The sequence below is a fragment of the Aethalodelphis obliquidens genome, unplaced genomic scaffold, assembly GCF_003676395.1.
Source record: "Aethalodelphis obliquidens isolate GAN/ISIS:26980383/991018 unplaced genomic scaffold, ASM367639v1 scaffold20, whole genome shotgun sequence".
Classification (NCBI taxonomy): domain Eukaryota; kingdom Metazoa; phylum Chordata; class Mammalia; order Artiodactyla; family Delphinidae; genus Aethalodelphis; species Aethalodelphis obliquidens.
This window is the reverse complement of record NW_020837964.1, coordinates 19,587,669-19,614,338: the sequence shown is the minus strand read 5'-3', so window position 1 is coordinate 19,614,338 and position 26,670 is coordinate 19,587,669. Positions and strand designations below refer to the sequence as shown.

At 49.8% G+C, this 26,670-nt stretch overlaps 2 protein-coding genes across 2 annotated transcripts in view; one reads left to right on the top strand and one right to left on the bottom strand.

Moving 5' to 3' along the window:
• Nucleotides 1–9,682: 9,682 nt before the first annotated feature.
• Nucleotides 9,683–17,147, top strand: CMTM3 (CKLF like MARVEL transmembrane domain containing 3). Its single transcript, XM_027119706.1, has 5 exons — nucleotides 9,683–9,898; nucleotides 12,966–13,121; nucleotides 14,179–14,274; nucleotides 14,681–14,801; nucleotides 16,808–17,147. Exons 1-5 carry the CDS (start codon nucleotides 9,752–9,754, stop codon nucleotides 16,834–16,836), a joined length of 549 nt encoding a protein of 182 aa, XP_026975507.1. The 5' UTR covers nucleotides 9,683–9,751; the 3' UTR covers nucleotides 16,837–17,147.
• A 1,630-nt stretch (nucleotides 17,148–18,777) lies between these two features.
• Nucleotides 18,778–26,670, bottom strand: part of CMTM4 (CKLF like MARVEL transmembrane domain containing 4) — a 67,788-nt gene continuing 59,895 nt past the window's right edge. Inside the window, exon 4 of the mRNA XM_027119690.1 lies at nucleotides 18,778–26,507. Within this exon, the coding sequence (XP_026975491.1) occupies nucleotides 26,343–26,507 (165 nt within the window). The 3' untranslated portion in view covers nucleotides 18,778–26,342. The remainder of the gene's footprint in view (nucleotides 26,508–26,670) is intronic.

Here is a 26,670-nt window from a genome sequence, read left to right as displayed (position 1 = left end):
CTCCAAGATTACCACTGACAAATACGTGCTAAAAAAAATAAATAAAAATCATAATACAACCAAAAAGGTAGGTTGTTTTGGTTTTTTTGTTTGTTTTTTTAATTGTAAGGGGAACTCCCTTTGTCAAACCCTTTATTTGGCTATAAAAAAGCAAAAGAAGAAAATGAAAAAAGAACTGCACCTCAGTTCAACTTGAAATTTATGGTAAAATATCAGATGTATCAACTTGAAATTTATGGTAAAATACGCATAAAATATACCATTAGTGACATCTAGTACATTCACAATGTTCTGCAAGCATCACCACCCATCCAGTTCCAGAACATTTTCATTACTCCAAAAAGAAGCCCTGTATCCACTAAGAAATCACTCCCCATTCCTTCCTCTCCCCAGCCCCTGGCAACCGGTAACTTCCTTTCTGTGTCTATGGATTTGACTACTTTGGGTACTTCATGTAAATGGAGTCATACAATATGTGGACTTTTGTGTCTGGCTTCTTTCACTTAGCATGTTTTCAACTTCTATGAACATATAGTGTGTATCAGTACTTTGTTACTTTTTAAAAAGGGATAATTAAACATTTTATTGAGGTAAAATTTACATAATATAAAATGAACCATTCTAAAGTGAACAATTCAGTGGCATTTGTTACATTCACATACTTGATGTATGAAGGACCAGACAATGTCTCATGAAGGAAAAGACAGACAACAGAAAGTAATCCCAAGAATATCACAAATGTTAGGATGATTAAACAGATTTGAAAGAGAACATTATAACCATGCTCTAAGAATACATGAAATAAATGGAAAGATAGAAAGTCTCAGAGGAGAAATAGAAGATAATTTTTTAAAAAAGAATCAAGTGGGAATTTAAAAACTGCTAACAATAACCAAAATACAAAACTCATTGGATGGGGCTTCCCTGGTGGCGCAGTGGTTGAGAGTCCGCCTGCCGATGCAGGGGACACGGGTTCGTGCCCTGGTCCAGGAAGATCCCACATGCCGCGGAGCGGCTGGGCCAGTGAGCCATGGCCCCTGAGCCTGCGCGTCCGGAGCCTGTGCTCCGCAGCGGGAGAGGCCACAACAGTGAGAGGACAGCGTACCGCAAAAACAAAAAAACCTCATTGGATGGGCTTAATGGCAGAATGGAGATGACAGAAGAAAAGAGTTAGTGAACTTGAAAGATCAATAGAAATTATCCAATCTCAACAAAAGATCAAAACAAAATGAACAGAGTCTTGGGGACTTTAGAGATAATTCCAAAAGGTCTAACATTTGTATAAATAGATACTTAGAGGAGAAAGAGTGTGGGAAAAAAATTGAAAAAATGATGGCTGACAACTTCCCCAAACTGGCAAAAGACATAAATTTATAGTTTCAAGTTCAGTAAATTCCAAATAGAATAAATTCAAAAAATCCATGCCCAGATACATCATAATCAAATTTTTAAAAACTAAAAATGAAGAAAAAACTCTTGAAAGCAGCCAGAGGAAAATGATGCATTACTTATAGAGAAACAGCAATTTGAATAATTGAGGATTTCTTATCACAGACCGTGGAACACAGAAGGAAGTGGCACATTTTTCAAGTGCTGAAAGAAATTAACTGTCAATCCAGAATTCTATATCCAGTGAAATTACCTTTCATCAAGGAAGACAAAATAAAGACATTCTTGAAAAGAGTAAAACTAAGAGAAAGCATTCCCAGCATATCTACTCTGAAAGAACTGCCAAAGGAAGTTCTTCAGACAGAAGGGAAATGATACCAGAGGAAAATATGGAATTTCAAAGATTAAGGATGAGCAACAGAAATAGTAAATATCTGCGTAAACAGAATATCCTTCTCCTTGAGTTCTTTAAAATGATTTTTGAAAGCAAAAATCATAACATTATCTGATGGGATTTCCAATGTATGTAGATGTAATATGTAGATGTAATATGTATGACAACTATAGCATAAAGAGGGGAGGACAAAAGAACAAATATGGTGGTCAGGTTTCTATACTGTATTTGAAGTGGTAACAAGTTAATTCTATGTAGACTGAAAAGTTCAACATGTATTTGCAATACCTATAGAAAGCACTAAAAAAACTGGACAAAGAGATAGAGTAAAAAACCTCAGTTTTTAAGGTAGGTAAGTTATAATGGAATACTAAAAAATATTCAAATAATCCAAAATGAGGCAGAAGGTGAGAAATGAGAACAAAAAGAAGGAACAAACGGACAGAAAAATGGTAGCTCTAAATCCAAATATACAAATAATTATATTAAATATAAATGGTCTAAATACACCAGTCAAAATAGATAAATTGCCAGATGGATAAAAAAATTTTTTAAAAAGACCCAACTATATGCCATCTGCAGGAAACCCACTTTAAATATAGTGCTATAGTTAGATTAAAAATAAAATGATGGGAAAAGATATTCCATGAAAACACCAATCAAAAGAAAACTGGAATGGCAATATTAATATCAGACAAAGTATAAAGCAAAGAAAATCACCAGGGATGAAAGGGTCAATTTGCTTTATGAAGGAGATATAACAATACTAAATGTTCCTAACAACAGAGCCTCAAAATGTATAAAGGAAAAACTGATTGAACTGAAAAGAAAAATGGACAAATCCACAGTTATTGTTGAAGATGTCAACTCTTCTCTCAATAACTGATAGAACAGGTACGGAGAAAATCATCAAGGATATAGAAGAACTAAACCACCACCAATCAATTGGATCTAATTGACATTTACAGAACATTTCACTCAACAAATACACTTTCTTTTCAAGCATACATAGAGAATTCACCAAGATGGACTATATCCTGAATCACAAAACAAATCTCAATACATTTAAAAGAACTGAAATTATACAAAGTATGTTCTCTGACCATAACAGAATTAAACTGGAAATTAATAACATAAAGATAAGTAGAAAACCTCCAAATGTTTAGAAATTAAACAACACACTGCCAAATAATCTGTGGGTCAAAGATAAAGCCTCAAGAGAAATTAGAAAATATTTTGAAGTAAGCAAAAATGAAAACACAACATATTAAAATTTGTGAGATGAAACTAAAGTAGTACTTAGAGATTTATTGCATCAAATACTTATATGAGAAATGTATAAACAAGAATGCCAGGAACTTCCCTGGTGGTCCAGTGGCTAAGACTCCATGCTCCCAATGCAGGGGGCCCCGGTTCGATTCCTGGTCAGGGAGCTAGATCCCACATGCCACAACTAAGAGTTTGCATGCCACAACTAAAGATCCCACGTGCCACAGCTAAGACCTGGTGCAGCCAAATAAATAAATATTTAAAAAAAAAAACAAGAATGCCAGATAAATGCTACCAAAAAGAAAGTAGGGGTGGTGAACTTAATATTAAATGAAACAGAATTCAAAGTTAAAGGCATTCACTAGGAAAAAGAAAGATGTTTTATTAAGATAATATCTAATAAAAATGACTATATGCTAGGCACTGTTCTAAGATACATTAACACATTTCATCCCTATAGTAGTCATATGACTTAGGTAATATTATTCTCCTCATCTTGCAGATGGAGAAACTGAGAACAGAGAAGTAAAGAAAGTGGTAGAACCAGTGCTTATGCTCTTAATTGCTATACTCCACTGAACAAAATTATGTTAACATTTGTTCATCTAACATCATATCTTAAAAAAAAAAAGCTCAAAAACTATTAGAAATGCAAGGACAGAGTAATAAACCTAAAACCTTAGTGAGGGCTTCCTTGGTGGTGCAGTGGTTAAGAATCTGCCTGCCAATGCAGGGGACATGGGTTTGAGCCCTGGTCTGAGAAGATCCCATGAGAAGATACATGCCATGGAGGAACTAAGCCCAGGCGCCACAACTACTGAAGCCCGCACACCTAGAGCCCGTGCTCCGCAACAAGAGAAGCCACTGCAATGAGAAGCCCGCGCACCACAACAAAGAGTAACGCCCCCTCGCCACAACTACAGAAAGCCTGTGCGCAGCAATGAAGACCCAACACAGCCAAAAATAAATAAATAAAACCTTAGTGAGTAGCTTTAATATACCTGTTTTAATAAGTCAAATATATCAAGTAAAAAAGGATAAGTATACAGAGGGTTAAAATTACATACTTAATAAGATATATAATGGATACATAGATAAATTTTGTACCCAACAAATAAAAGAAAACATTCAGTCTTTTTAAACACACATGGAACATTTACAAAAATGGACTCTCTGTTTATTAGGACACAAATCTTAACAAATTCCAGAAAGCAGAACATATAGAACTATTCTCTGAATAAAATACATAAATTAGAAACTAACCACAATGTACAGTCCAAAATTTATCTAGTTAAAAATGTAAAAATACCTTTTTAAAATTATTCTTGGGGGACTTCCCTGGTGGCGCAGTGGTAAGACTCTGCGCTCCCAATGCAGGGGGCCCAGGTTTGATCCCTGGTCAGGCAACAAGATCCCGCATGCATGCCGCAACTAAGACTTTGCATGCCACAACTAAGAGTTTGCACACCACAACTAAGAGTTCGCATGCTGCAACTAAGGAGCCCGCCTGCCGCAACTAAGACCAGATGCAACCAAATAAATAAATATTTTTAATAAAATAAAATAATTCTTGGATTAAAGAGGAGCTTGAAATTGAAACAACCAGCTAATTAGAAATGGATACAAACTAGAGCAATATTTTGGGGATGTGTATGAAGTGATCCCCAGAGAAAAATTTATAGCTTTAAATGCATTCATTAGGAAACAATAAAGAATAACACAAAAAATAAAATGAAATAAAAACAAGAGGTCAATTCTACTTATGAAAATCAAGGCCAAAATCCCAAATAAAATACTAATAAAATGAATCCAGAGGTTTATCAAAAGATCAAAACACCATGACCAAGAAAGGCACATCCCACTACATCTAAGAATGGTGAGCATCATAGACCCTGCTACTGTCATTCACTACATTTATATTTTCAAGGAGAAAAACAGCAGGTTCTAAAAGGAAAATCTGTATGGCAAAAAAGCAAAGCAAAAGACAAATGACAAACCAGAAAAAAAATTCATAACTCACATTTCAAGATTAATTTCCTGAATATATGTATTCTTAGATATTAATTTTTAAAAATCAACAATAGAAAAAATATGTGAAGGACGTGAAAAGTCAGTTCTCAGAAAAGGAAATGCAAATGGCTCTTACACATGCAAAAAACCCAAGTTTGATTCACTCATAACTAGAGAAATGCAAATTAAAAGTGTCCAGAGGGGGCTTCCCTCATGGCTCAGTGGTTAAGAATCCACCTGCCGGGCTTCCCTGGTGGCGCAGTGGTTGAGAGTCCACCTGCCGATGAAGGGGACACAGGTTCGTGCCCCGGTCCGGGAAGATCCCACATGCCGCAGAGCGGCTGGGCCCGTGCGCCATGGCCGCTGAGCCTGTGCTCCGCAACGGGAGAGGCCAACAGTGAGAGGCCCGCGTACCGCAAAAAAAAAAAAAAGCATTCGCCTGCCAACGCAGCGGACTAGGGGTTCAAGCCCCGGTCCAGGAAGATCTCACATGCCATGGAGCAACTAAGCCCGTGTGCCACAACTACTGAGACTGCGTTCCCGCGAGCCACAATTCCTGAAGCCCACGCGCCACTACTGAAGCCCGCGCACCTAGAGCCCGTGCTCTGCAACAAGAGAAGCCACCGCAATGAGAAGCCCGCGCACTGCAACAAAGAGCAGCCCCCCGCTCACCGCAGCTAGAGAAAGCCCACGTGCACCAACGAAGACCCAACTCAGCCATAAATAGATTAACAAATTAATTAATTAAAAAAAAAACTGCCCCAAGGGACTTTCCTGCTGGTCCAGTGGTTAAGACTCCACGCTCCCAATGCAGGGGGCCCGGGTTCCATCCCAGTTCAGGGAACTAGAGAACTAGATCCCGCATGCCGCACCTAAAATAGCCCGCATGCTGCAATGAAGATCCCATGTGCTGCAACTAAGACCCAGAGCAGCCTAATTAATTAATTAATTAAAAAAACAACTGTCCGGAGAGATCTTGGTTGCTAAACACCATTCTCCAGTAAAAAGCACTGGAGCTCCTTGGAAGAACAGCTTATCCTAGGGCTGGGATGGGGAGAATATAATATGAACCTGAAGCATCTTACAGTGTCAGAAAATAAGGAAATGTATGGGAACTCCCTGGCAGTCCAGTGGTTAGGACTTCACGCTTCCACTGCGGAGGGCAAGGGTTCGATCCCTCATCGGGGAACTAAGATCCGCATGCCGCATGGCCAAAAAAAACACAAAAAAAAAAAAACACGGAAAAAAGACAAAAAGACGGGGCATGTTAGGTACAGAGGCACCCACCTGAAGGAGGTCCTAATGGCCAAAGATGGAACTACTTAACCAACAAAATTAAGCACAATAGTACATAATTATAACCCAAAGAATAAGATAAATAAGTAAGTGGAGGAGAACAGAAAATATTCCTTACACAAAGAATGTAAAAGGAAAAGGGCCACCCCGCTTCACCCCACAGCAGACGTGTCTTGGTGCCATCCTGTGTGACGGGTTCTGGGATGGGGCGGGCCATGGACAGGCCCCTAGGGAGCGCAGAGCCTGCCGGGGAATGCACAGTCGTCACGGGTCTCCAGTCACCTCATACGAGGGTACCCACCCGGATCGGCCTGCCCTCTCCTAGGCCATCTCAGCCACTCTAGTCAGTCACTGTATTTTCTTTTTTCTCAGAACCCTTTCAGTAGCAGAGAGATAAATTACATGAACTACTACGCACCCCTTTTAAGTGCACAGTTTGATGTGTTTTGACAAACGTACGTCCCTGTAAAACCATCACCCCAGTCGAAATAAAGAACATTTCCAGCGCCCAGAAAGCTTCCTCCCGCCCCCAGGCAACCACTGATCTGACTTCTCTCACCACAGCTTAGTTTCGCCTGTACTAGAATTTCACAAAAGTGGACTCATACAGTATCATCCTTTTGAGTCTGACATTCTTCATTCAACATAGTATCTGCCAAATGCATCCATGTTGCTACGTGTGTCAAAGATTTATTTCTTTTTATTGCTGAGAAGTACTCCACTGTATAAATGTCCCACAGTTAGTTTATCCCTTTACCTGTTGATGGACTGTGGGTGGTTTCCAGGGGGAGCTATTAAAAATAGGGCTGCTATAAACATCTGCCTACAAGCCTTTGTAAAGACACGTGCTTTCATTTCTCTTGGGTAAACACCCAGGAGTAAAATGGCTGGGTCATATGGTAGGTCTCTGTTTAACTTTTTGAGAAACTGCCATTAAGACAGGAATAAAGACACAGACCTGCTAGAGAACGGACTTGAGGATATGGGGAAGGGGAAGGGTGAGCTGTGACAAAGCGAGAGAGAGGCATGGACATATATACACTACCAAACGTAAGGTAGATAGCTAGTGGGAAGCAGCCGCATAGCACAGGGAGATCAGCTAGGTGCTGGGATAGGGAGGGTGGGAGGGAGGGAGACGCAAGAGGGAAGAGATATGGGGATATATGTATATGTATAACTGATTCACTTTGTTATAAGGCAGAAACTAACACACCATTGTAAAGCAATTATACTCCAATAAAGATGTAAAAAAAAAAAAAAAAAGGAACTGCCGAACTGTCTTCCCAAGGGGTGGTAACAATTTCCACCCCGTCAGTGCTGTCTGAGAGTTCTGGTAGCTCCACGTCCTCACGAGCACTTACACAGCAGCATCCCCTTTTTACGAAGCCACTCTGATAGGTGTAGAGTACAATATGATTTCATGGTGGCTTTAATTCACATTCTTAGATGTCTAATGATATTGAACATCTTTCCACATGCTTCTTGGATGTTCATATATCTTTGTTGAATCGTCTGTTCAGATCTTTGGCCCATTCTTTAAATTGGCTTGTTTTCTTCTTATTATTGAGTTATAGTTTTGAGGCATGTTTTACTTAACACAGATCAGAACCAGGTCATTCTCTGTTCTAATCTTCACCGGGCCTCCTCCCAGGGAATTTGGAGTAAAATCCAAACACCAAGGCCTGGTCCTCCACAATGTGGCTCCACCCCTTGTCTGATTTGTCTTCTCCCCCAGCCCTTAGCTCAGTCCTCTCATCCACACAGGCTGCCTGGCTGCACTCTGAACCAGCCAGACATCTATTACCAGGAATCATCTTATTCAGGATTCTCTGGACATGCTTAGTGTTTACCCACCCAGCCTCCCCGCAAACAAAGCTGGGGTTTCCCTGCATCCTGGGCTTCTAGCACTGCTGTAGAATGAATAAATAAATGAGTGAATGAATGTCTCTTACCTAGCTGGAAAGGTTGGGGAAGTCTCCTCTGAGAAAGTGACAATGCAGTATGATCACAGAAGAAAAGGAGGAGTTAATCAGATAACACGGTGGAGAAAGAGCATTCCAGGTAGAGGGATCAGCATGTACAAAGGCCCTGTGGCAAGAGGGAGCATGGAGGAGATAAGAAGCTCTACAGGTGGGAGAGACAGAGGAAAGGATAGCAAGGGGCTGTTTTTACTCTCTATACCCAGACCCTGAGCAAGATGGAAGCTCCCAAGGTTTTTCCAGGTGAGGAGAATGGAGGTGACTGTGACTGATGATTTAAGCATCCCTCTGGCTGCCAAGAGAGGACACCATCACAACAGTCCAGGAAGGAGACAGCAGTGGTCTGAGATCTAATGGAGAATGTGGTGATGAGATGGACAGAGATCTAAGAAAGCTTTAGGAGGCGAAGATGTGTGGGCCTTGGTGATAGATGGGGGGTGAAGGTGAGGGTGGGGTCAGGGAGAACGAGGCCAATCCCCAGGTCTCTGGCTCTTGGGGGTGGAAGGGCAGATGGCAGTGCCCTTGGCAGAGGCTCAGGCATAGTGAGAATGTCATGGGCTGGGTATTGGTCACACTGAACTCCAGACGCCCTGGAGACATGTGTGTGTTGTGTAAGGGCTGGGGCTCCGAGGTCTCTATCTGGGAGTCCTCCTGGGATGAAGATGGGGGTGGTGCCGAACCCAGGGCTGGGGCAGACAACAAAGAGGCCGCAGGAGGCTGGGCTGGCCAAAGATGGGAGGGGTGGTCAGGGGAGAAAGAGAGAGGAAGTGGGGCAGGGAGCTGACAGTGGGGTGAAAGCCGCAGGAAGACAACAGAGAGGTCTCGCTGTTTGAAGGCCTAGGTTCCTGGATGCCCGACGCGAGCTAGGGCAGGAAGCTAGACTGGAGACAGCGAATGCAGACAATCTTCTGGGCAAGGAGAGATGGGTGGGAGCTCCGACGGGGGGCGGCAATAAAAAGGTCTCCAGCCGCCAGGACAAGGGTGAGGGGAGAATGAGGGGGTGAGCCTGAGGAAGCCCCAAGCCAGCATCACTGCCAGTCGGACCAGCGAGGGCCTAAGCAGCCCCGACAGCCAAAGTCCGAGGGGGAGGAGGAGAGGGGAAGAGGAGGAAGGCGGGCGGAAGAGGGGAGAGAGGAGAGGAGCGGGGAGAGAGGAGAGGAGGGGGCAGGAGGGGGGAGGAGGGGAGAGGGAGGGAGGCGAAGAGGGGAGGAAAGGGCAGGAGAGGGCAAGAAGCGAGGAGGGGCGGAGCGCGGGCGGGGCGGGGCGGAGCGCGGGCGGGGCGGGGCGGGGCGGGATGAGCCCCCGCTCCCAACTGGTCTGGCTCGATCCTCCTTCCGCACAGTCAGGGTTTCCGTTTCCCTCCTGTACGCAGAGTAAGGGGGAGCGAGGCCGAGCCGCGGCCGCCGCCGCCGCCATGTGGCCCCCAGACCCGGAGCCCGACCCAGACCGCGAGCCTGCCGGCCGCTCCCAGCCCCACGCGGCCCTTCCCGGGCTCCGCGCCCTCCTGCCGGCGCGCGCCTTCCTCTGCTCGCTCAAAGGCCGCCTCCTGCTGGCGGAGACGGTGAGTGCGGGCCCCTGGCCCCCTCCCGGCGGCGCGGAGACCCCTGCGGCAGCTCCCGCCTGCAGCTCCCGGGCGTAGGGCTAGGGGCGCCGCCTTCTGTACGGCCGGGTCCTGGCGCCCCGCCCGGCCGGTGCCCCTCGCAGCCCCGCGAAGTTGGGCTGAGATCGGCAAACTTCCGCGGTTTGGGACGGGCTCGCTGAAGCTCAGCCGCGGGTCGGAGGCGAGGCGGGAGCCGCAGGGAAGCTTGAGGAGGAGGCCCCCGACGCGGCGGCCGGGCCCCTGGGAGCTCGGCCCAGCGCTGTGTGACCTCCGGCGCCTCCGCCCTCTCTGGGCCTCTGGGACGGGCTGCGTCCCCGCATCTTCTGGCCTCCATCGGGGGCACCCCGCTCCGCATAGCCTCTCGCCACGCCCGGGCCGGGCCTAGGAGGAATCGGCCGTTCGCGAACCCCAGGTCGTTTCTCTGCTCCCTGGCCCGCTTTCTTGGGCTCAGGGAGGACCGACCGGGCCTCGAGCTGCAGGGCGGAAGCCAGAGTGGAGTCCAGCCAGCTGGGAGGGGGGACCCCCGGGATTGGGTGAGGCCCGGGCCACACAGTGGGGGGCGCGCAGGGAGCCCACCCCCACCCAGGCTGCTGAGGGGCGGCCCAGCGGGGTGACTTCATCCCCCTCCTCCCCTCCCTCGCTAGGATCCAGCCGTCCCGCCCCCGCTGAGCTCCTTCCTCCTTCCCGCCCCCGCCCCCCACCCCAGGCCTGTCAAGAGGCCTTTGTCCTCGGGACACTCGGAAAACTCCTGCACTGTCAGCCTGTGGGGTTGGGGTTTGGTGCTGGGCCTCTGTGGAGGGAAGGGGAGGAAGAGGCCAAGCGGAGGGGAGGCGGGATAAGAGTGGAGCACTTGTTACTTAGATCTCCAGCAATTTGATAATCTGTCATTACTCCCACTTTGCAGACAAGAAAGCTGAGGCCCGAGCCTCTAGGGGATTTGACATGGGTCAGTTGAGGGCCAGGGGACAGCAGGGATCAGAGAGAGGAGGGTTCTGCCGCAGCCTCTCCTTTGTACCACCCAGAGCTGATAGCAGGAGGCCGTCCTACCACCTCCTCTGCCTCTGGGGTCAGCCCAGAGGTCACCAGCCTGGCACCTGCCGGACTCCCAGATGAGGCATCACGGTCCAGGACTCGCAGCTCACACTCCAGGGAGTTGCCTCCTGGTTGGCCACGTAGCCCCACTTTGGAGATTGATGGGAGCCACTTTTTTGGAGAAGCCTTGAATCCACCATCCCCTGAGGGGACCCCAACCACACCCCACTCAGGCCCACCTCATGGGTGGGGGGGGGGGATGCTGGCCAGAGCCTAGAGGAGGCCCTCGGCAAAGCTGGGCGCCAAGAATCTAGGTCTAGGAGGATTAAGTGCGGAGGAGGGACGGATGAGGAGTGGGCACTGAAGACACAAGGGGAGCCACTGGAGGTCACTCCTGCCCCCTCAGGTCACCTCTGGCTGCCCCCAGGCCCAAGCAAGTGGGGAGGCTGACATGGGCAGGAAGGGGGAGGAAGTTGCCACCAGGAATCAGGGACTGAGGAAACAGAATCGAGAGAGGGATCCCCAGAATCAGGCTTTGGGGGTAGGGGACAGGAAAAGGAGGGACAGAACAGCCTTTGGCAGAGGAAGTAGAGGATAGGGCCAGGCCAGGCCAGAGTCCTGTGGCCTTGCCTTCCTGGGAGGCCCTAGCAGCCTCTCAGCCCATCTCTACGCCTTAGTTTCCCATCTGTTCAAGTTGGGCTCAGCTACCTCCATTGTCATGTTCAGACCAGATACGGGTGCTCTTCAGCTCATTTGTCTGAAGCTACCACAGGGCCTCCTGTAGGGCATCTGGGTGTCATCCCCACATAGGCCCCTGGCCCACTCTGAGCTACTCAGCCATGGACCTGCTCAAACCCAGCCAGAGTGACCAAAACCAGGACAGATAAAGGCCAGCAACCACAGGGCAGTGTTGCTTAAGAACTCCAGATGTGGAGTCAGCCAAGCCAGAGTTCAAATTCTGATGCCCTCTTCTTAGCTGTATGACACTGAGCACACCACTTCAATTCCCTGAACCTCACTCTTCTCATCTGCAAAGTGGGCTGTGCAGGGCACCTGGTGCCTGGGTGGTGGTGAGGAGCTGAGGAGGCCCCACAAGCCTCAGCAGGCACTGGTCCAGTGAACAGCCCCGTCATCCCCGTCTGCTCTTCAGAGCACACGGGTCTGCAGAACTAACCAGGGGCCTCGGCATCCTCACGCATCAGTTGCCGCCCACAGTGTGTGGACAGGGCTGCAGAAAACACTTTAATTCTTAATCAGTTCCTCATTACAGTTCACCCCACCTTTCACAAAGGCTGAACAAATGATGCAGCAGGGCATGAAGTGTCAGTGTCACCACTCCCTCTCCTGGATGTTTTCGCCTTATTGTGAAAATTTGCAAATATACCAAGAAAAAACCCCATATACCCACCACCTAGGGTATACTATTTGCTTTATCACATATCTATCTGTCCATCAAAACGTTTTATTTTTTGATGCATTCAAAGTAAATTGCAGACATCAGTACCTTTCAACTCTGAATACTTCAGCATGTGTATCATTAACTAAAGCACCACATTTGTGTAGTTTTTCAGGTAAATTTTTCATTCAAGCACAAATCTTGGGTGTAATTTTCTGAAACTGGTTCCTGCTTAGTGGACTGCCTTTGAGACGGCTTGGGTTTGATTTTCCCGTTGGGCACCATCTGAGTTGGTGGATTCTGCCGTAGAGCCTCTGGGGTGGGTGGGAGTGGCACAGCCCCAGGAGGCAGCTTCCTGGGGGGCTGGACGCAGGAGAGGCTGGGGCTTCCTGACTGGGTCCCGGCAGGGAGCTGGCCTGAGGTCAGGATGCAGAGCCATGCCCAGAGGCACTGGGGGCAGCACGGGTGTGCCTCTGATGGAGTTCTAATCCTGCAGCTGCAGGACTGGGCAGGTCACTTCACCTGCTGGAGCCTCCTCTAGTCCTGCCTGCAGGGAGGGGCTGTGCACAGGCTCTGACTTCTCCCTCCACCACCTCCCAGGGTCTCTCTTTCATCACCTTCGTCTGCTATGTGGCGTCCTCAGCATCCGCCTTCCTCACGGCGCCCCTGCTGGAGTTCCTGCTGGCCCTCTGCTTCCTCTTTGCTGATGCCATGCAGCTGAACGACAAGTGGCAGGGCTTGTGCTGGCCCATGATGGTGAGGGCTGGGGCCCCGGGAGGAAGGGGTTGACCGGCTATCACGGAGAGTTGTGCATTTCGGCCCTCACCCTTTCTTCAATGCACTGGAGGGGGCGTTTGCAGTTGGTTGAGCCTGGTGGGTAGGCCTGGCCTCGGATGATCCAGGCCCCACCGCACGGCAGCCACATGACCCAGGGCAGGTTGCCGTGCCTCCAGGGCCTCCAGTGTCCCTCTGTGAGGCTACGAACCCCAGACGGCATCCTCCCCCCTCGCCATCAGGTGGCGCTGGTGTTCCCAACTGGGCCCATCGGCATGAGTCTTAGCCGCAGGAATTCTAGCCATTTCCACACGGGGCAGGGCAGGTTAACTGAGGACTTGCAGGGCTTACCCAGATCTCAGCCGCCTGACAACTCTTTTTATCACCTGGGAGGGCCCAGAACCCCATCCCGGACTTTGCTGTATGAAATGGGTAAGAGAGAAGGTACAGCAAAGGCTGCACTTGAACTCTGGTCTCCTGACTTCATACCCAGCGTTCTTCCTGATGGGCTGCACCCCCGTCCCCATTTTAGGGACCAGTAGACAGAAACCATGATACATAAATGATCTGCCACAAGTATGTGGCAAAGCAAGGTCCGGGGCCAGATCTCCCTATTGGAGAGCCAGAGGGAGCAGTGACAAGATTTCCAACTTCTCCCTGCCCGCCAAATGGGGAAGTCTGCATCTGGGCCAACCCACAGGGAGAGCTGCAGCCTGGTCCGTACCCTGTTGTCCACCTGGCAGAGGACGGCAGCCTACAGGGGGCCACTGGGCAGGGGCGGGGTGGAGGTTGGGGGAGGACCAGGGAGTGCAGGTGGGGCCAGGAAGAGCGGGAGCGCCATGGACGCTGGACCTGGGGGCCGCATGTGTCCAGGCTGCCAGGCCCATCCTCCTCTGACGGTGGGATTCCGGCCCTGTTCTTGGCACACAGTGCCTTTCTGAGCCCCTCTCCCCTGCCTCGGCTCCCAGCGGCCCCCTTCCCATGCTGTGCCCCACTCCAGGGAGCTCACGGCGCTGTGACCATGCCCCTCTCTCCCCAGGACTTCCTACGCTGTGTCACAGCGGCCCTCATCTACTTCGCCATCTCCATCACAGCTGTGGCCAAATACTCGGACGGAGCTTCCAAAGCAGCCGGAGTGAGTAGCCACTCTACCCCTGGGAGGGGGCGATGCCCAGTGATGCCCCACTCAAGTTCACCCCACTCCTAAGTGGGTGCCCCTCTTAGCTTCTTGGGCATATTCTGCCTCTGCCTCGGTACCTTGGACTTTGACGTGGATCTCAGCGACTCCACTGTCCTCTTATTGGAGATTTACTCTGCCCAGTGTTCAAAAAGGCTGTTTGCCAAACCAAGTTAACAGCTCGTTTTTCTATCTGTCATTAACGGGAGGGGTCTGTGTCCGCCAATCTGAGCTACTATCCAAGCAGATAAAAACAAAGCTATGAGGATGGGGCAGCGGCTGCTCCGGCTGCCCCCCCCCCCCATTCCCAGGCTCCCAGCTCCTGATGACACGTCCCATCCTCCCTGTCCCCTGTATCCCACAGGTGTTTGGCTTCTTTGCCACCATCGTGTTTGCAATTGACTTCTACCTGATCTTTAACGATGTGGCCAAATTCCTCAAACAAGGGGACTCCGCAGGTGAGACTGCAGCTGACAAGGCAGAAGGTAGGTAGCCACCCTGTGGGTCCCACCAGGGAACCCAGCGCATCACCTGGAACGGTTGATGCAGGGGCCCTGCTCTCCCCTGGGGACACTCGGCTAGTTTGAGGCTGGGGTAAGAGCATTTCCTCTCTCCCCATGGGCAGGAAGTGTTTTCACAGCCTGGTTTTCCTATCCCTTCATGCGGCACTGATCATAAAGCCCGCCGGTCCCCTCTGGGGAGCACAGGATTCCCCAGGGCCTCAGCCTTTCCAGGAAGGGCAAGCTGAGGGCACGCCCGGCACCTCCTCCTCATGAAACCTTCCCTGACGAGCCCCCAGCGCGGCCAGTCACTCGCCTTCAACTCCCTGGACGCCGTCCACTGGGCTGCAGCGTGGCCGCCTGTCCCACAGCAGCGCCCCCGCTCCCCAGTCTCGCCTACCCCCAGCTTAAGGGCCAGCGAACCAAGCTCTCATGCTTATCCGCAGCACCCAGGCAAACACAGTCAAGCTCGGGCTTGTTTCACTTTTTAGACCCAAAGAAAGTGCCACAGACTTTTTGGTCCCTCAAGCCATCCTTCAGCTCAGAATGGCTGTTGTGCCGTTACCTGATTTAAAAAAAAAAAAAAAAAAAAAACCCTGCAAGTTAGATGGCTGGTTTTTCCATCCGTGACAGCAGCCATACCAACGTGTCGCATCCTCGGGGTGCATGTGCCCAGCTGGGGGCCCTACAGGGGTGCATCCAAGCTCCAAGCTGGTTTGGAGCTTGTGATCTCCCTCAGGCCCTCCTCAGTCACAGCCCAGGGCTCTCCCGCCCGGGGAGGCCACCAGACGAGGTGGAGGTCCCTGCCCAGGGGGCAGGAGTTACAGGGGCGGTGTAGGCTCCAGCACAGAAATGCTGGGAAGCCCAGGAGCTGACCCGGGACGGAGGGCCCAGGCCATTTACCTGCCCCTTCCTCTCCACACCCCCAGGCAGGCTTTAAATGGAGAAGCAGGTGTCAGCTCCCTGCAACTGAGTAAATCGGATGTTTGGCTCAGCACCAAACTCCCCCAGCCTGGTGTCCCATGATCCCTCGCGGCCCTTCTGTCAGCCTCTGTTGATCCAAACACCTACAGAGGCTGCCATGTGCTGGGCCCTAGGGATGTGCAGACGGGCAAGGCCAACTAACTGCCCTCAGGGAATTCAGCCCAGACAGGAATTAGATCCAGAGACAAAGTGGTGATGTACACACACGGCACAAACGGGGCACGAGGAGCCCAGAGTAGATGTCAACCATAACAGCACAACGAGAGCTAACAGAGGTAGGGATGAAGCAGCTGAGGGAGCACCCACCCTATGTGCCAGCTAGGAGGCTGTGGAGGTGACCCCATTGCTGGGTTTTGATGGATGTATAGGAGTGTGCAGGCAGAAAAAAATGGGACAGGTGGAGGGAAGACAACAGAGTATAAAGGGCAGGTGAGGTGTTTCTCTGGAACAGGTGGTCGTGTCCAGTGAGGATCAGCAGTGACATGTGGCTGGACAGAAGGACAAGGGGGGGCTTTTGAGGGGCCTGTAGGCCCCGCCTTGGAGTTGGCATCTCTCCACTGAGTGCCTGCTGTCCCCAGGCAAGTGACATCGAAACTCCTGGGGCAGGGGAGACTGAAACTATGAAATGGCTAAAAAGAAGCTTCCTGATTTTCCAGTATGTTTTAGTGTCTTGGGCAATAGCTAGCCCCATTTTGACCTGCTGAACTGCGGGTTGGGGGGCAGATATACAACCCTGACACCTCCAGGTAAGAACGGCCCAGGCAGATTTGGGAGGGCCTGGAGCCCCAGAGCAAGGGGCATCTGGGCTCCCCACCTCCATTCGACTGCACCCAGAGGCTCCCAAGCACTCGATGGTCCTCGCGCCAAGCAGACGCCACCCACGGCACCATCAGCTGCAGGAGCGGCCTGAGCCCCGGGTTCCAGCTGACAGTGCCTCCCCGGAGATGGCTCCCAGGCACCGCTGGCCCCGAAACTCCTGCCAGGCATCCTCTTTGCTTTCCTTTCAGAAGAGAATTCCGACTCTGACTCCGACTGAAGACCCGACCTGCCCTGGCAGCCTGAGCCACGCAGGCCTCCGCTCCTGCACCTCCTGACCGTGCTGGCCGGAGTGTGGCCAGGGGACCGTGCATGTTGGGAGGGAGGCTGTGACTTCCCGCGCAGCAGCGGGAGTTGCTGACGGAGCAGGCCTCCTCACAGCCCCAGGGTGACGTTCCTGAGCCTGGCATACACGATGACACCCCTTGGCGCTTAGCACTCTCCAGCCTCTCTCTTCGTGAGGGCGTCGTTCCGCCACTTCTCATTTCTGTCCCACAGACCTTAAGCCCTTGAACCTCTGCCAAAAATCAGCACAAGGGGACAAAGCAGATAGAGCCTTGTTATACCACTGCAGGAAGCACGTCATGCTGTGGTGAGTGTGGGGGAGAGACAAGACAGAAACCGGCAGAGGGCCATCCCTGGGCCCCAGCGGCTTCTGTCTGCATCTGGTGCCCCTGCTCACGGCAGGCATTTTGTTGAGAACGACGCTTCCAAGATTCTTTTGTTCAAGGAGCAACAGTTCCCTCTTCATTCTTTTTTTTTTTTTTTTTGCGTTACGTGGGCCTCTCACCGTTGTGGCCTCTCCCGTTGTGGAGCACAGGCTCCAGACGCGCAGGCTCAGCGGCCACGGCTCACGGGCCCAGCCGCTCCGCGGCATGTGGGATCTTCCCGGACCGGGGCATGAACCCGTGTCCCCTGCATCGGCAGGCGGACTCTCAACCACTGCACCGCCAGGGAAGTCCCCCTCTTCATTCTTGAAGCAGGGAGAAAACTGGCCTTTGCTGTGTGATCTAGGAGAGAGTGGGTCCCAGTGCCCATGAGTGATCCTTTACACCCTTGGAGACCATATCTTCTTCAGATGACATGCCTATTCTGGGTCTAAGACTGTTTCAAGAAGAGCTCGTAGACTAGCTTACCAGGTCCAAGAGATCGAGGGCTCCACACGACAAAGTGGCAGTGACAGCCCCCAGGGCAGCTGGGCAGGCCCAGCCAAACCCTGTCTTTCCTTGGGCCGTCAGCAGGCCAGAGGCTCTCGGGCCCTCAGGACAATGTGCTTCTGAACACCTGACCCTCACGAGGGGCGAGACGTGCCTTCTGTGTTCACCTAAGGACCTTATTATGCTGTGCGTGTATCTTCAATGGGATTTTGTAACTTTATAATTTTTTTTTTTTTACACAAAAGCAGCTTCTTACATGGCATTTCCTGTGACCCAAGAGGCCTTGTGAACGAGCCAGAGCTCTGGACTCATGTTTTGGACATTTGTAATCTTTGTTCTTCTCTTGCATGTGAATCTCCTACCCTGAAAAAAGCCATAATGGATTAAATCAGACTGACTTCCTGCTTGGAGTGTGTGTGTTTGAAAAAAACCTTACACACCCGGAGCAACGCTGCCGGGTGTCATGCGTCAGCAGAGTGGTCCCACGCGCTGTGTAGATCCTGGCAGCTCCAGGTTACAGCAGTGATGCACGCGCACTTGTTCCCCGCCAGGCCCCCGCTAGGCGTCGGCACGTTTACTCTACACCTCACACAATCCTCTTTCACAGTTCAGGAAACTGATGGAAGGTTCGGTGACTTGCCCAGGTCCTCGCAAGAGGCCCAGGGTCTCACCCACGCGTCAGGCTCACGTCCCGTGGTAAGTCAGCGCTTTGGCCCCGGCGATGGAAAAGGATCGAGGCATTCTGCCCCAACTTCCACACACAGTGTGTTCTGAAAACACGTATGAAAGTCGACTGTGCAGAAGCCAACGGGCCTGTGGGTGTGGCCCCACCTCGCCAGGCCCAGCCAGGCCCAGCCAAGCCGCCTGTGGACAGCGACACTGCAGAGTCCTCACCCCCAACTGTGGCTGTGTTCAACCCCCGCCCTACGGGCCTGTTTCAGGATCCGGGCCACAGCCTTTGAAGGGGCGGGAGGCAAGGCAGAGCGAAGAAAGAGATGACACTGTTTTTACATGTCCGTTTATTAAACAAGAACTCCTTCATGACAATTTAATACAGTATTTATTAGCGATTAGTGTTGAGAAAATTATTTCCCTCTACATACAAAAATACAGATTTGAACACTATGAAAACAATCAGGACAAGTACCATGAAAAATTGGTCCTTCAAAAGAAATAAAGAGGGAAAACTGAGGGCAGCACGAGGCTTTGTCTGCTGTCAGGGACAAACCAACAGGAACAAAGGCTTTGGGGCCCCCAAACCACTCCAAATGAATAGAGTCAAACGTGGGAGCCTGTGGGAGCCGGGTGGTGCCCACCCCAGGGCATCCACACCAGCTTCAAAAGCCAGGATGGGAGCTCTGACCTACCAACAGCGTAAACCAAAGTTTGCCAACCAGGCGTCACCTCAGGTCGCCCCGCAGCTGTGTCTACACTGTTAAAGGAAATAGACTTTTAAGAAGCAAAGTGTAGTAGTTGTTAAATTAACATTGCCCCTCTCCCAAGTATCACTGGGCCAAGTACCGAGTAATCACATGGGAATTATCAGCCATCTGACTCGACTTCCTTTGTTAGAAAATGACACATTCCGACCCTTCAAAGCGACGCACACACACACACAAAAGCTACAGTTGTATGTTTTAATAAATCCATTCCTTCATTTTAAATGGGCTCAGCGAGTTTACTCAAGACTTTTCTTGACCAGACATAACTCAGTCCTGCAGGGGTGGGAAAGCAAAAAGAGCAGCCGGCACGTCCTCTGTGTCTTAATTTCATCAAGCTTGTCACAGCAGGGGATCTATTACGTTTGGGCGGGAAACCAGGAAGGGCCACGGAACCTACCCAGGGCATCCACAAACCAATCTGAGATCCGAGTGGAAGGTGAGCCCGAGACCAGCAGAGATTCCCCCCCCCCCGCCCCCCAGCACGTCTCACGCGGGCAGAGGGAGGCTGGCCAAGGCGGAGGACGGCGGCCTGAGCTGATCCGGAAGACAGACACCAGCCAGAGAAAGGGCTTTTTTCACCGTTTTAGACCCAAAGAAGGGGAAGTCAGAGCACCGAGAATGTTCTGTTCTTTTTTTATGGAACCACTTTCCTCTTACTGTTTGAGATGAGCAGTGGCTGTTCAAACTGAAAAAGGGGTTAAAAAATGCCAAATGCAGTTATACTGATTAATAACTATTTCACAGAAATATATTCTTACTCTCAGACTGTTTAAATAAGCAGAAACGAGATGTTGGGGAGAAAGCAGCAGAAAACAAGACAGGAAAAGCCGGGGGGTTGGGGTTTTTTTTTTCTTCTTTTTTAAGATATATAATGAAGTTTAAAGGGAAAACGACCAAACCTCAAAACCAACATTGCTGGAAGCAATATTAAAAGGACAAAATCTAAAATCATGCTACAAAAATAGTGTTATCTTGTTTAACTAAATGTACATCTTTTTTTTCTTCAATTCCATGATTGACAAGAGTGTTCATGTGACTGACACACGGAAGGCACCAAAGGTGAAGTGATTATTATTTGTCTTAAAATACACAAGACATAATTACCTACTTTGGGAAAAGAAAAAATACAGTCATACCTGTAATAAATAGTTAAGTGTTTTTGCCACGGGTTCCTGAACCCCTACAAATTTCAACATATACAAATAGTTTCGACCCCTAGCATTCTTTTAGAGGAAACTACATCAGAATCAAGTTATGAAAAGCACTGGTTTTATCCACATACGTCAGTTTCATCATGAGGCAGGATTTGAAAACTCGGTTTTAAACGGGTTACGGAGTGACAGTTGGAAGCAGGCGAGAGGCCTTAGCGGCCTGGGCCAGTCCCGGGAGGCGGCACAGGCATCCTGCCCTCCCGCTCCCCCAGGAACCCTTGGACCAGCCAGTTCTCCCTCCAAGCACTGAGTATCTGCCTTCCTCACATCTGCAGAAAGGAGAACAGAGTTGAAATTTGCAAAACCATTCTGGAACATGCAGGAAAGCAAAACGGCCCACGAAGGGAAGCAGACAGACCCGGCCCTGCCTGCGTGGACACCAGGCCCCCATGCTGTCCTCGTTTCCTGACCGTCCCTTCAGGTGGCTTTCCTGATAAAAGGGGTGCTTCCTACCGGGTTTCAGCAGTGTCCTCCAAAGACGACTCAGATTGGATAGTTCCAGGCTACTACTGAAACCCGTACAAACCACTGTCAGATCAATTGTGTCACGCGTTCTCTCCTCTGAGGTGCAGTTATGAAAAGAAACTTTGGGCCTCTCCCTAATCCCACCAACAAAGCTGATTAAGGTCATTTGAGACAAGTTCCTACTCTAAATTAGAACCATGAAAGTTCTGATGTAGCTCACTAGAGTCCAGGCTATTAACCCCTTAATGAAGGCTCTCGGCCTTGTGTAGAATGCATCCCAAAGAAAACACAACACTCCAGGGTGTCTAGATAGCAAGTCACCCAAATTAAAGTCTTGGCATAAAAACTAGACAACAGACTAACCCTGTGAAAAAGAGAGACGATTCAAGGATCCATAAACTGAACTTTATTCTAGGCAAGTTGCCACTGATTTACTCAGCGGACTTACGGGTAATTTTTTTTCTTTACTTTTATGTTTATAGAATAATCAAAACTAGAAAGGAAAAAATAAATCCCCAAGGTTGAGAAATTATATCCAAATGGAAAAAGAATCTAGACCAAACGAAGGGAAACTATATCAGAACCCACCCCTCTGTGTCAAGCCTAAAAGTATATAAATGCCATTTACTGGTGTGAAGAAAAGTTAAACAAACATTCAACTTTGAGAAGAAAATTCTTCTAGATCTAACAGATATCGAGGGTATTTTCTTTCAGAGACAGTTTCTAAATAAAAGAAATGTAAAGAGCCAGATATTTCAAATGACCTTCTCAACCGACAGTTATGATTTCAGAGATATCTGCTGAGAAGAGAAGAAACAGGAGATTTCATAAAGAGCCAGGAGCGTTTACAAAGCCACGGCAGGCGGTGTCAGGCCTGCGTCCTCTCTGAGGGGCACCCAAATCAGAATCCGAGTCACCTGTCCAGACCTGTGAGTCCCCAAACTCACACCAAGAGCCCAGCGCCAAGGCACGCTGTTCCCCACGCTGGCTCCTGCTCTCCGGTGGGCTCCAGACACAAGACCTCGCTTTTCCAAAGAGGGCAGGAAGCATCCTGGGTGGGTAACCACGTCCAGTGCTCTTGACAGGCCCACGGCAGACATTCTGAGCCTCCCCCTCCTCCCTCTCCCCTCCCAGACCCGCCCCTGCTCCCACTTCCCCGGCTGTCACCTAGCTGGTCCTGGGAATGGTTGCTGATGAAATAAGAGGGAGCCCCTGAGTTCTGCGAACTTCACTAGGAGCCAGAAAACTGTCTGGAGACCTCACACGCTAATGGCAGTCGCTGGAGCAGGAAGCAACTTTTTATTTCACTTGAGACAGTCAATCGGCAGCAGCCTAGAAGGTGTTTTCACCTTTTGCTACCTGTGTAACGTCATATTTTCCTGTAAACCAGAGGTGGAGAAAATGAAAATCTGGCACTGGCACAAAGACTTCATGGTTGCTTTGTTTTGAACATGGATGGCACAACGGGACCCACTTCAGTCGTCACGGCCTCCCAGAATCACTACAGGGGCCGCACGTTGTCTCCACACTTTATTCATCCGTTAGGACAGATTCTAAGAACGACCCACAGAACATCTTGTACAGCCCGAGATTAGGAACTTGGTCCGCCTCTTAAACACGTGGGTTTCTTCCCAAACAGCACATGCGAGTCAACAAGAAAAGGTGAGCTTGGGCCACACACACATGAAACTGGGAGGGGATATTCAAGGGTCATTCGCTGCAAGCAAGAATTCACATACACATGCAGACAAAAGGGTTAGTGCTTCATCTCCTCAGAGGCCGCATGTGGCTTAACCCAAGATTGAATCACTAAGAAACCTTCGAAGAAAGGCAGATGAAACTGCAAACTTTAAAAGAGTAGGAAAGTTTTCAACTGAGTCACAAAGCTCTCTCCAGAAGCATCCGACACAGGGTGGGGTCGGACACACTCCATGCCTGCCCATGGGCATGAGCCTTTAGCCAAAGGGCAGTGATGGTGCCCGAAGGGCAGGGGGTGGCATCCACCTTCCAGAGCCGAGCCCTCAGAACCAGGCTGTGTCCTTGGCTTCCCTGGGGCCAGGCCGGGCTTCATCCACGCTGGCATCTTGGTTCAAGTTGCCATGGAAGACATGGCCATTGGGACTGGGCAGGCTACTACATTCTTGCCTTTCTGTGGACAAAGGGAATCTCTTGGACGACTGTTGCTGTAGAGTGAAAATCTATTTTCTTTGCTTTAAATCGAACTTCTGTTGTGAGATTTTAATCTGTAACTGGCTTTGTCTTTCCCTGGCTTTATATGGAGCCAACAAGTATCTTTAGGCTCTCGTGATTAGAATCTCCCTGTATGAAAGGGAAAAGGTACTTCCCCCCGCCCCACCCCGTGCCTTCAGCAGTGTGAAGGGAGGCTAAAGGAGAATCAGAGAAAAGAAAAAATACCGCATCGACCAAATTGATGCCAGGATAAACTTTCTCTGAAGACGTCAGTGTTTGCATCCATCTAAAACCACCAGAGTTTCCACCAAATGCTTGAGGGTTTCAACCATCCAGTCTCCAGGAACAAATTCAAACATACACAAGTCTGGCACCAACTATGAAAGCCAATATCATCCCACCAGAAAACTGAGAAACACTAAGATTGCCTCAGCCTCAAAAATGCCCCAAACCAAACTGACATGGGTCCATATTGGAACTATTAAATGCAAAAATAAGCTTCCTTCAGTCTGCAAAAAACAGTCCTTTTAAGCCCCCCAAATCTAGATTGTCTTGTTTGTACACACAGACAACATACGGAAAATGCAGGCGTCTTTCCATTCACACTGGACAACCATATTCCTTCCTTCTCACCACACTGCCACGCGTGACAGGACTTATGACTCTGCATCACACCAATTTGCATACCTGGCCACTTCTGGTTGTAGTGGGAGCTTATTAAATATAAAGAAATATATTTACAAAAACCATGGGAGAGTCTCATGGCACAAAGGACATTAAATAGTTACAGGGGAATAAATAATTCCAAGATTCTAACACTAAGATGCAAATTATTCAATAATTCCTAAGTGGCCTATGGCACAAGGTGTCACCACTTTTTATCATCTATCAGCGTTTACAACTGCGATGGGCTTCAGAACCGTTCCTTGCAGCTGACAACACATCCTCAGGAGGCCAATAGGCTCCTTTCAACCAGATGATAAACTGGTTTTACTGAAGTGACTTGGGAAAATTGGGGCAACAACCCTGCCTGAACAGTCTTCTATTTTTCAATCTCACTTCAAAGGCGGCTTTTTTATTGAGGCCAAGTAACATGAGTCCCAGCAGGAGGTTTCTGATACAGTTCAGGGTGGTCCTTCTAAGTGGGCCCCATTTAATGCAAGGCTGAGTCTTTGTGACCCTGTTTTTAAATGGAACTCTCAAAGGGAGAGAAGCCCCATTTTGACTAAGCATATACACTCAACAAATGCAAAATAAATATATAAAATGAACAGATAAAATCCAGATGTCATAATCTCCTCAAAAATCACTACACATAATAGGTATGGAGTTTGTGAAGCATGGTTTGTACGGCCTCACAACATCCACGGGAAGAGGGCTCCGTCAGACCCGCTGTGACCAGGCCTGGCTGCCCTCTGCGGGAACAGAGGGAGGGGAATTACCGCCTGATGAGCTGGGTCTGCACCTGCAGCCCAAGGCCCCTGAGCAGACCAGGGGTTTGAACAGGTGACCTGGGTCACGGCCCTGGAAAGGAACTGCGGCAGAACTGGGATTGTATGGGATGTTCAGTTCAGGGAGCCCTAACCCCGACCCTTCAGAGACAGCACAGTACCGTTTCCTGCGGAATCCCCAGGCAAGCAGCGCTACCTGATCAATCCACCCACGCAGGGAAATCAGACGCTGCTCTGCTCTGCAGAACGTGATGCCGTGTGTGCACAGCTGGACACTTCTCACACAGGCTCTGCTCGCCCCACCCCCAGACCCAGACCCTCTCTCTCGTTACACCGCACGCTGCTGAAGCTGTAAACACTCACTAGGACAAGATCCTGGGGACTCTCCACGTTAATGCAAAATCTTCCCACCAGCAGTAAGCGTTTTTTTCCTCGGTCAGGGAGAAACACAAAATATTAGAGCTAGAGTGAGGTTTGTAAACATTAAAAACAGTTCAGAGTGAAAACCTGACACGTTAAAACAATTTTTCCATAAAAGATACAATTAGTCTCCAACAGAAAAAAAATAAAAAACTACAGCATCGTAGGGGCTCATTTAACTCAGTCACCACAATAATCGTCACTTTATCGAGAATCAGTTCAAAACCTTACATAACTGGAACTTTCCCCTACAGATTCCAAGATCGACATTCATGGTTACGACCCTGAGGCACAGGGACGACCGTTCCTCTGAAACATCAGTGAAAGGGTGTGTCATGGTGCAGATTCAAGTATTTTCAAATCCTAGACAGATCTACTCAGAATCACTCTAGAACTCTTCTCAGGCATTTGAAAATCAGTGCACACCCCTAAAACAGAGGTGTGTCCCCACCTGTGGTCCATGATGCCAGCAAATGGGCAAGGTTTCGGGCTGGGGGAATGGACTGTATTTCTTTCATGGCTTTTACCTGGGAAGGTAAAATGACAGAGAATCTGCAGTCCAGCCTCAAAGTATTCAGGAAAGGGAGGAAACTGGAAAAAAGATGGTCCCCACATTCCTGGAGGAGAATCTGAGATTCAGGGAGGTGATTCATTTGAGGAAGCATCAAGGGATTTCTCAGCAGGGTAGGAAACAAATGGTGACCCTCCCACAGGTCAGCAGTGCCGCGGCGCTGTGCCAAGAGGATGCCAGCTTTTCCCACCCGCCTCAAACCCCAGACCCAGCGAAAAGCTCCGCCAGCACACCCACCGCCAAGACCCTCAGTGTCTCACGTGGCTTTCCAGGCTTGTGCTGGTGTCTCGATGCCCCGGGCATGGAAAACAACGGGGAGAGGGGGATCCTGGCAGCGAGACTAAAGCTGACCTGGGGCAGCTATGGGAGCTGCCCCGGAATCACTGCTCACCGACTGTTCCAACCATGTACCTTCATTCCTTGATTTCCGCCCCCCACTCCTAGCAGCCCCCATTTAATCCAAAGTCCTGACTTGTCACAAATACATATGACAGGTGGCTCAGAGTCAGACGTGAAGCCTGTGCTCAGGGACAGTGAAGTGGACATGGCAGCCTGTGAGGCCAGCGGCTCCCACGGCCACCAAACCAGAGGATCTGGGGACCTGTCCCGCCCACCTCTTTCTGAACAGCTGGGCACGGGACTCCCTGCCTCAGGCACCCGCCACGAGGGCCACTGTGAAAACCCTTTCCCAAAATGAACTTTTACCGAGGAGGACAAAATTCAACTTAGTCACATGAAAATCTGACGTGATGAGGGACAGAAAAACTTGATTGAAAGGACGGGCACGAGGAGCAGAGGGAAGAGGACTCTGGCGCGTCCTCACGTGTCCAGGCGCTGGATCTCGGGCCGGCTGTCCACGTCTCTGGACTCCGTGCGGGCGCGGATGTAGTCACTGGCGCTCTGCTGGCGGAGGCTGACTCTCCACTTCTGCGCGGCCAGGAACGCGCTCACCGCGTGCGCCGCGGTTGCCAAGAAGCCAAATATCTACGAGACACAAACCCAGTTAGTCCACGGGCACGTCAGCCGTCTGAGGGGTCTCTGGGCAGCTTACAATGAGCCGAGCTGCAGCAGCTCTCCCAGCTCTAACCCCAACACGCAGCCCCGCTGAATGTTCAGCTTGTCATGGCCAAGTTCATAGTCGTGTGAC

Coding starts and splice junctions, on each gene's coding strand:
- CMTM3 (XM_027119706.1), top strand. CDS start 9,752: ATGTGGCCCCCAGACCCGGAGCCCGACCCAGACCGCGAGCCTGCCGGC. Junction 9,899..12,965: donor GCCTCCTGCTGGCGGAGACG/GTGAGTGCGGGC, acceptor ACCACCTCCCAG/GGTCTCTCTTTCATCACCTT. Junction 14,802..16,807: donor TGCAGCTGACAAGGCAGAAG/GTAGGTAGCCAC, acceptor CTTTCCTTTCAG/AAGAGAATTCCGACTCTGAC.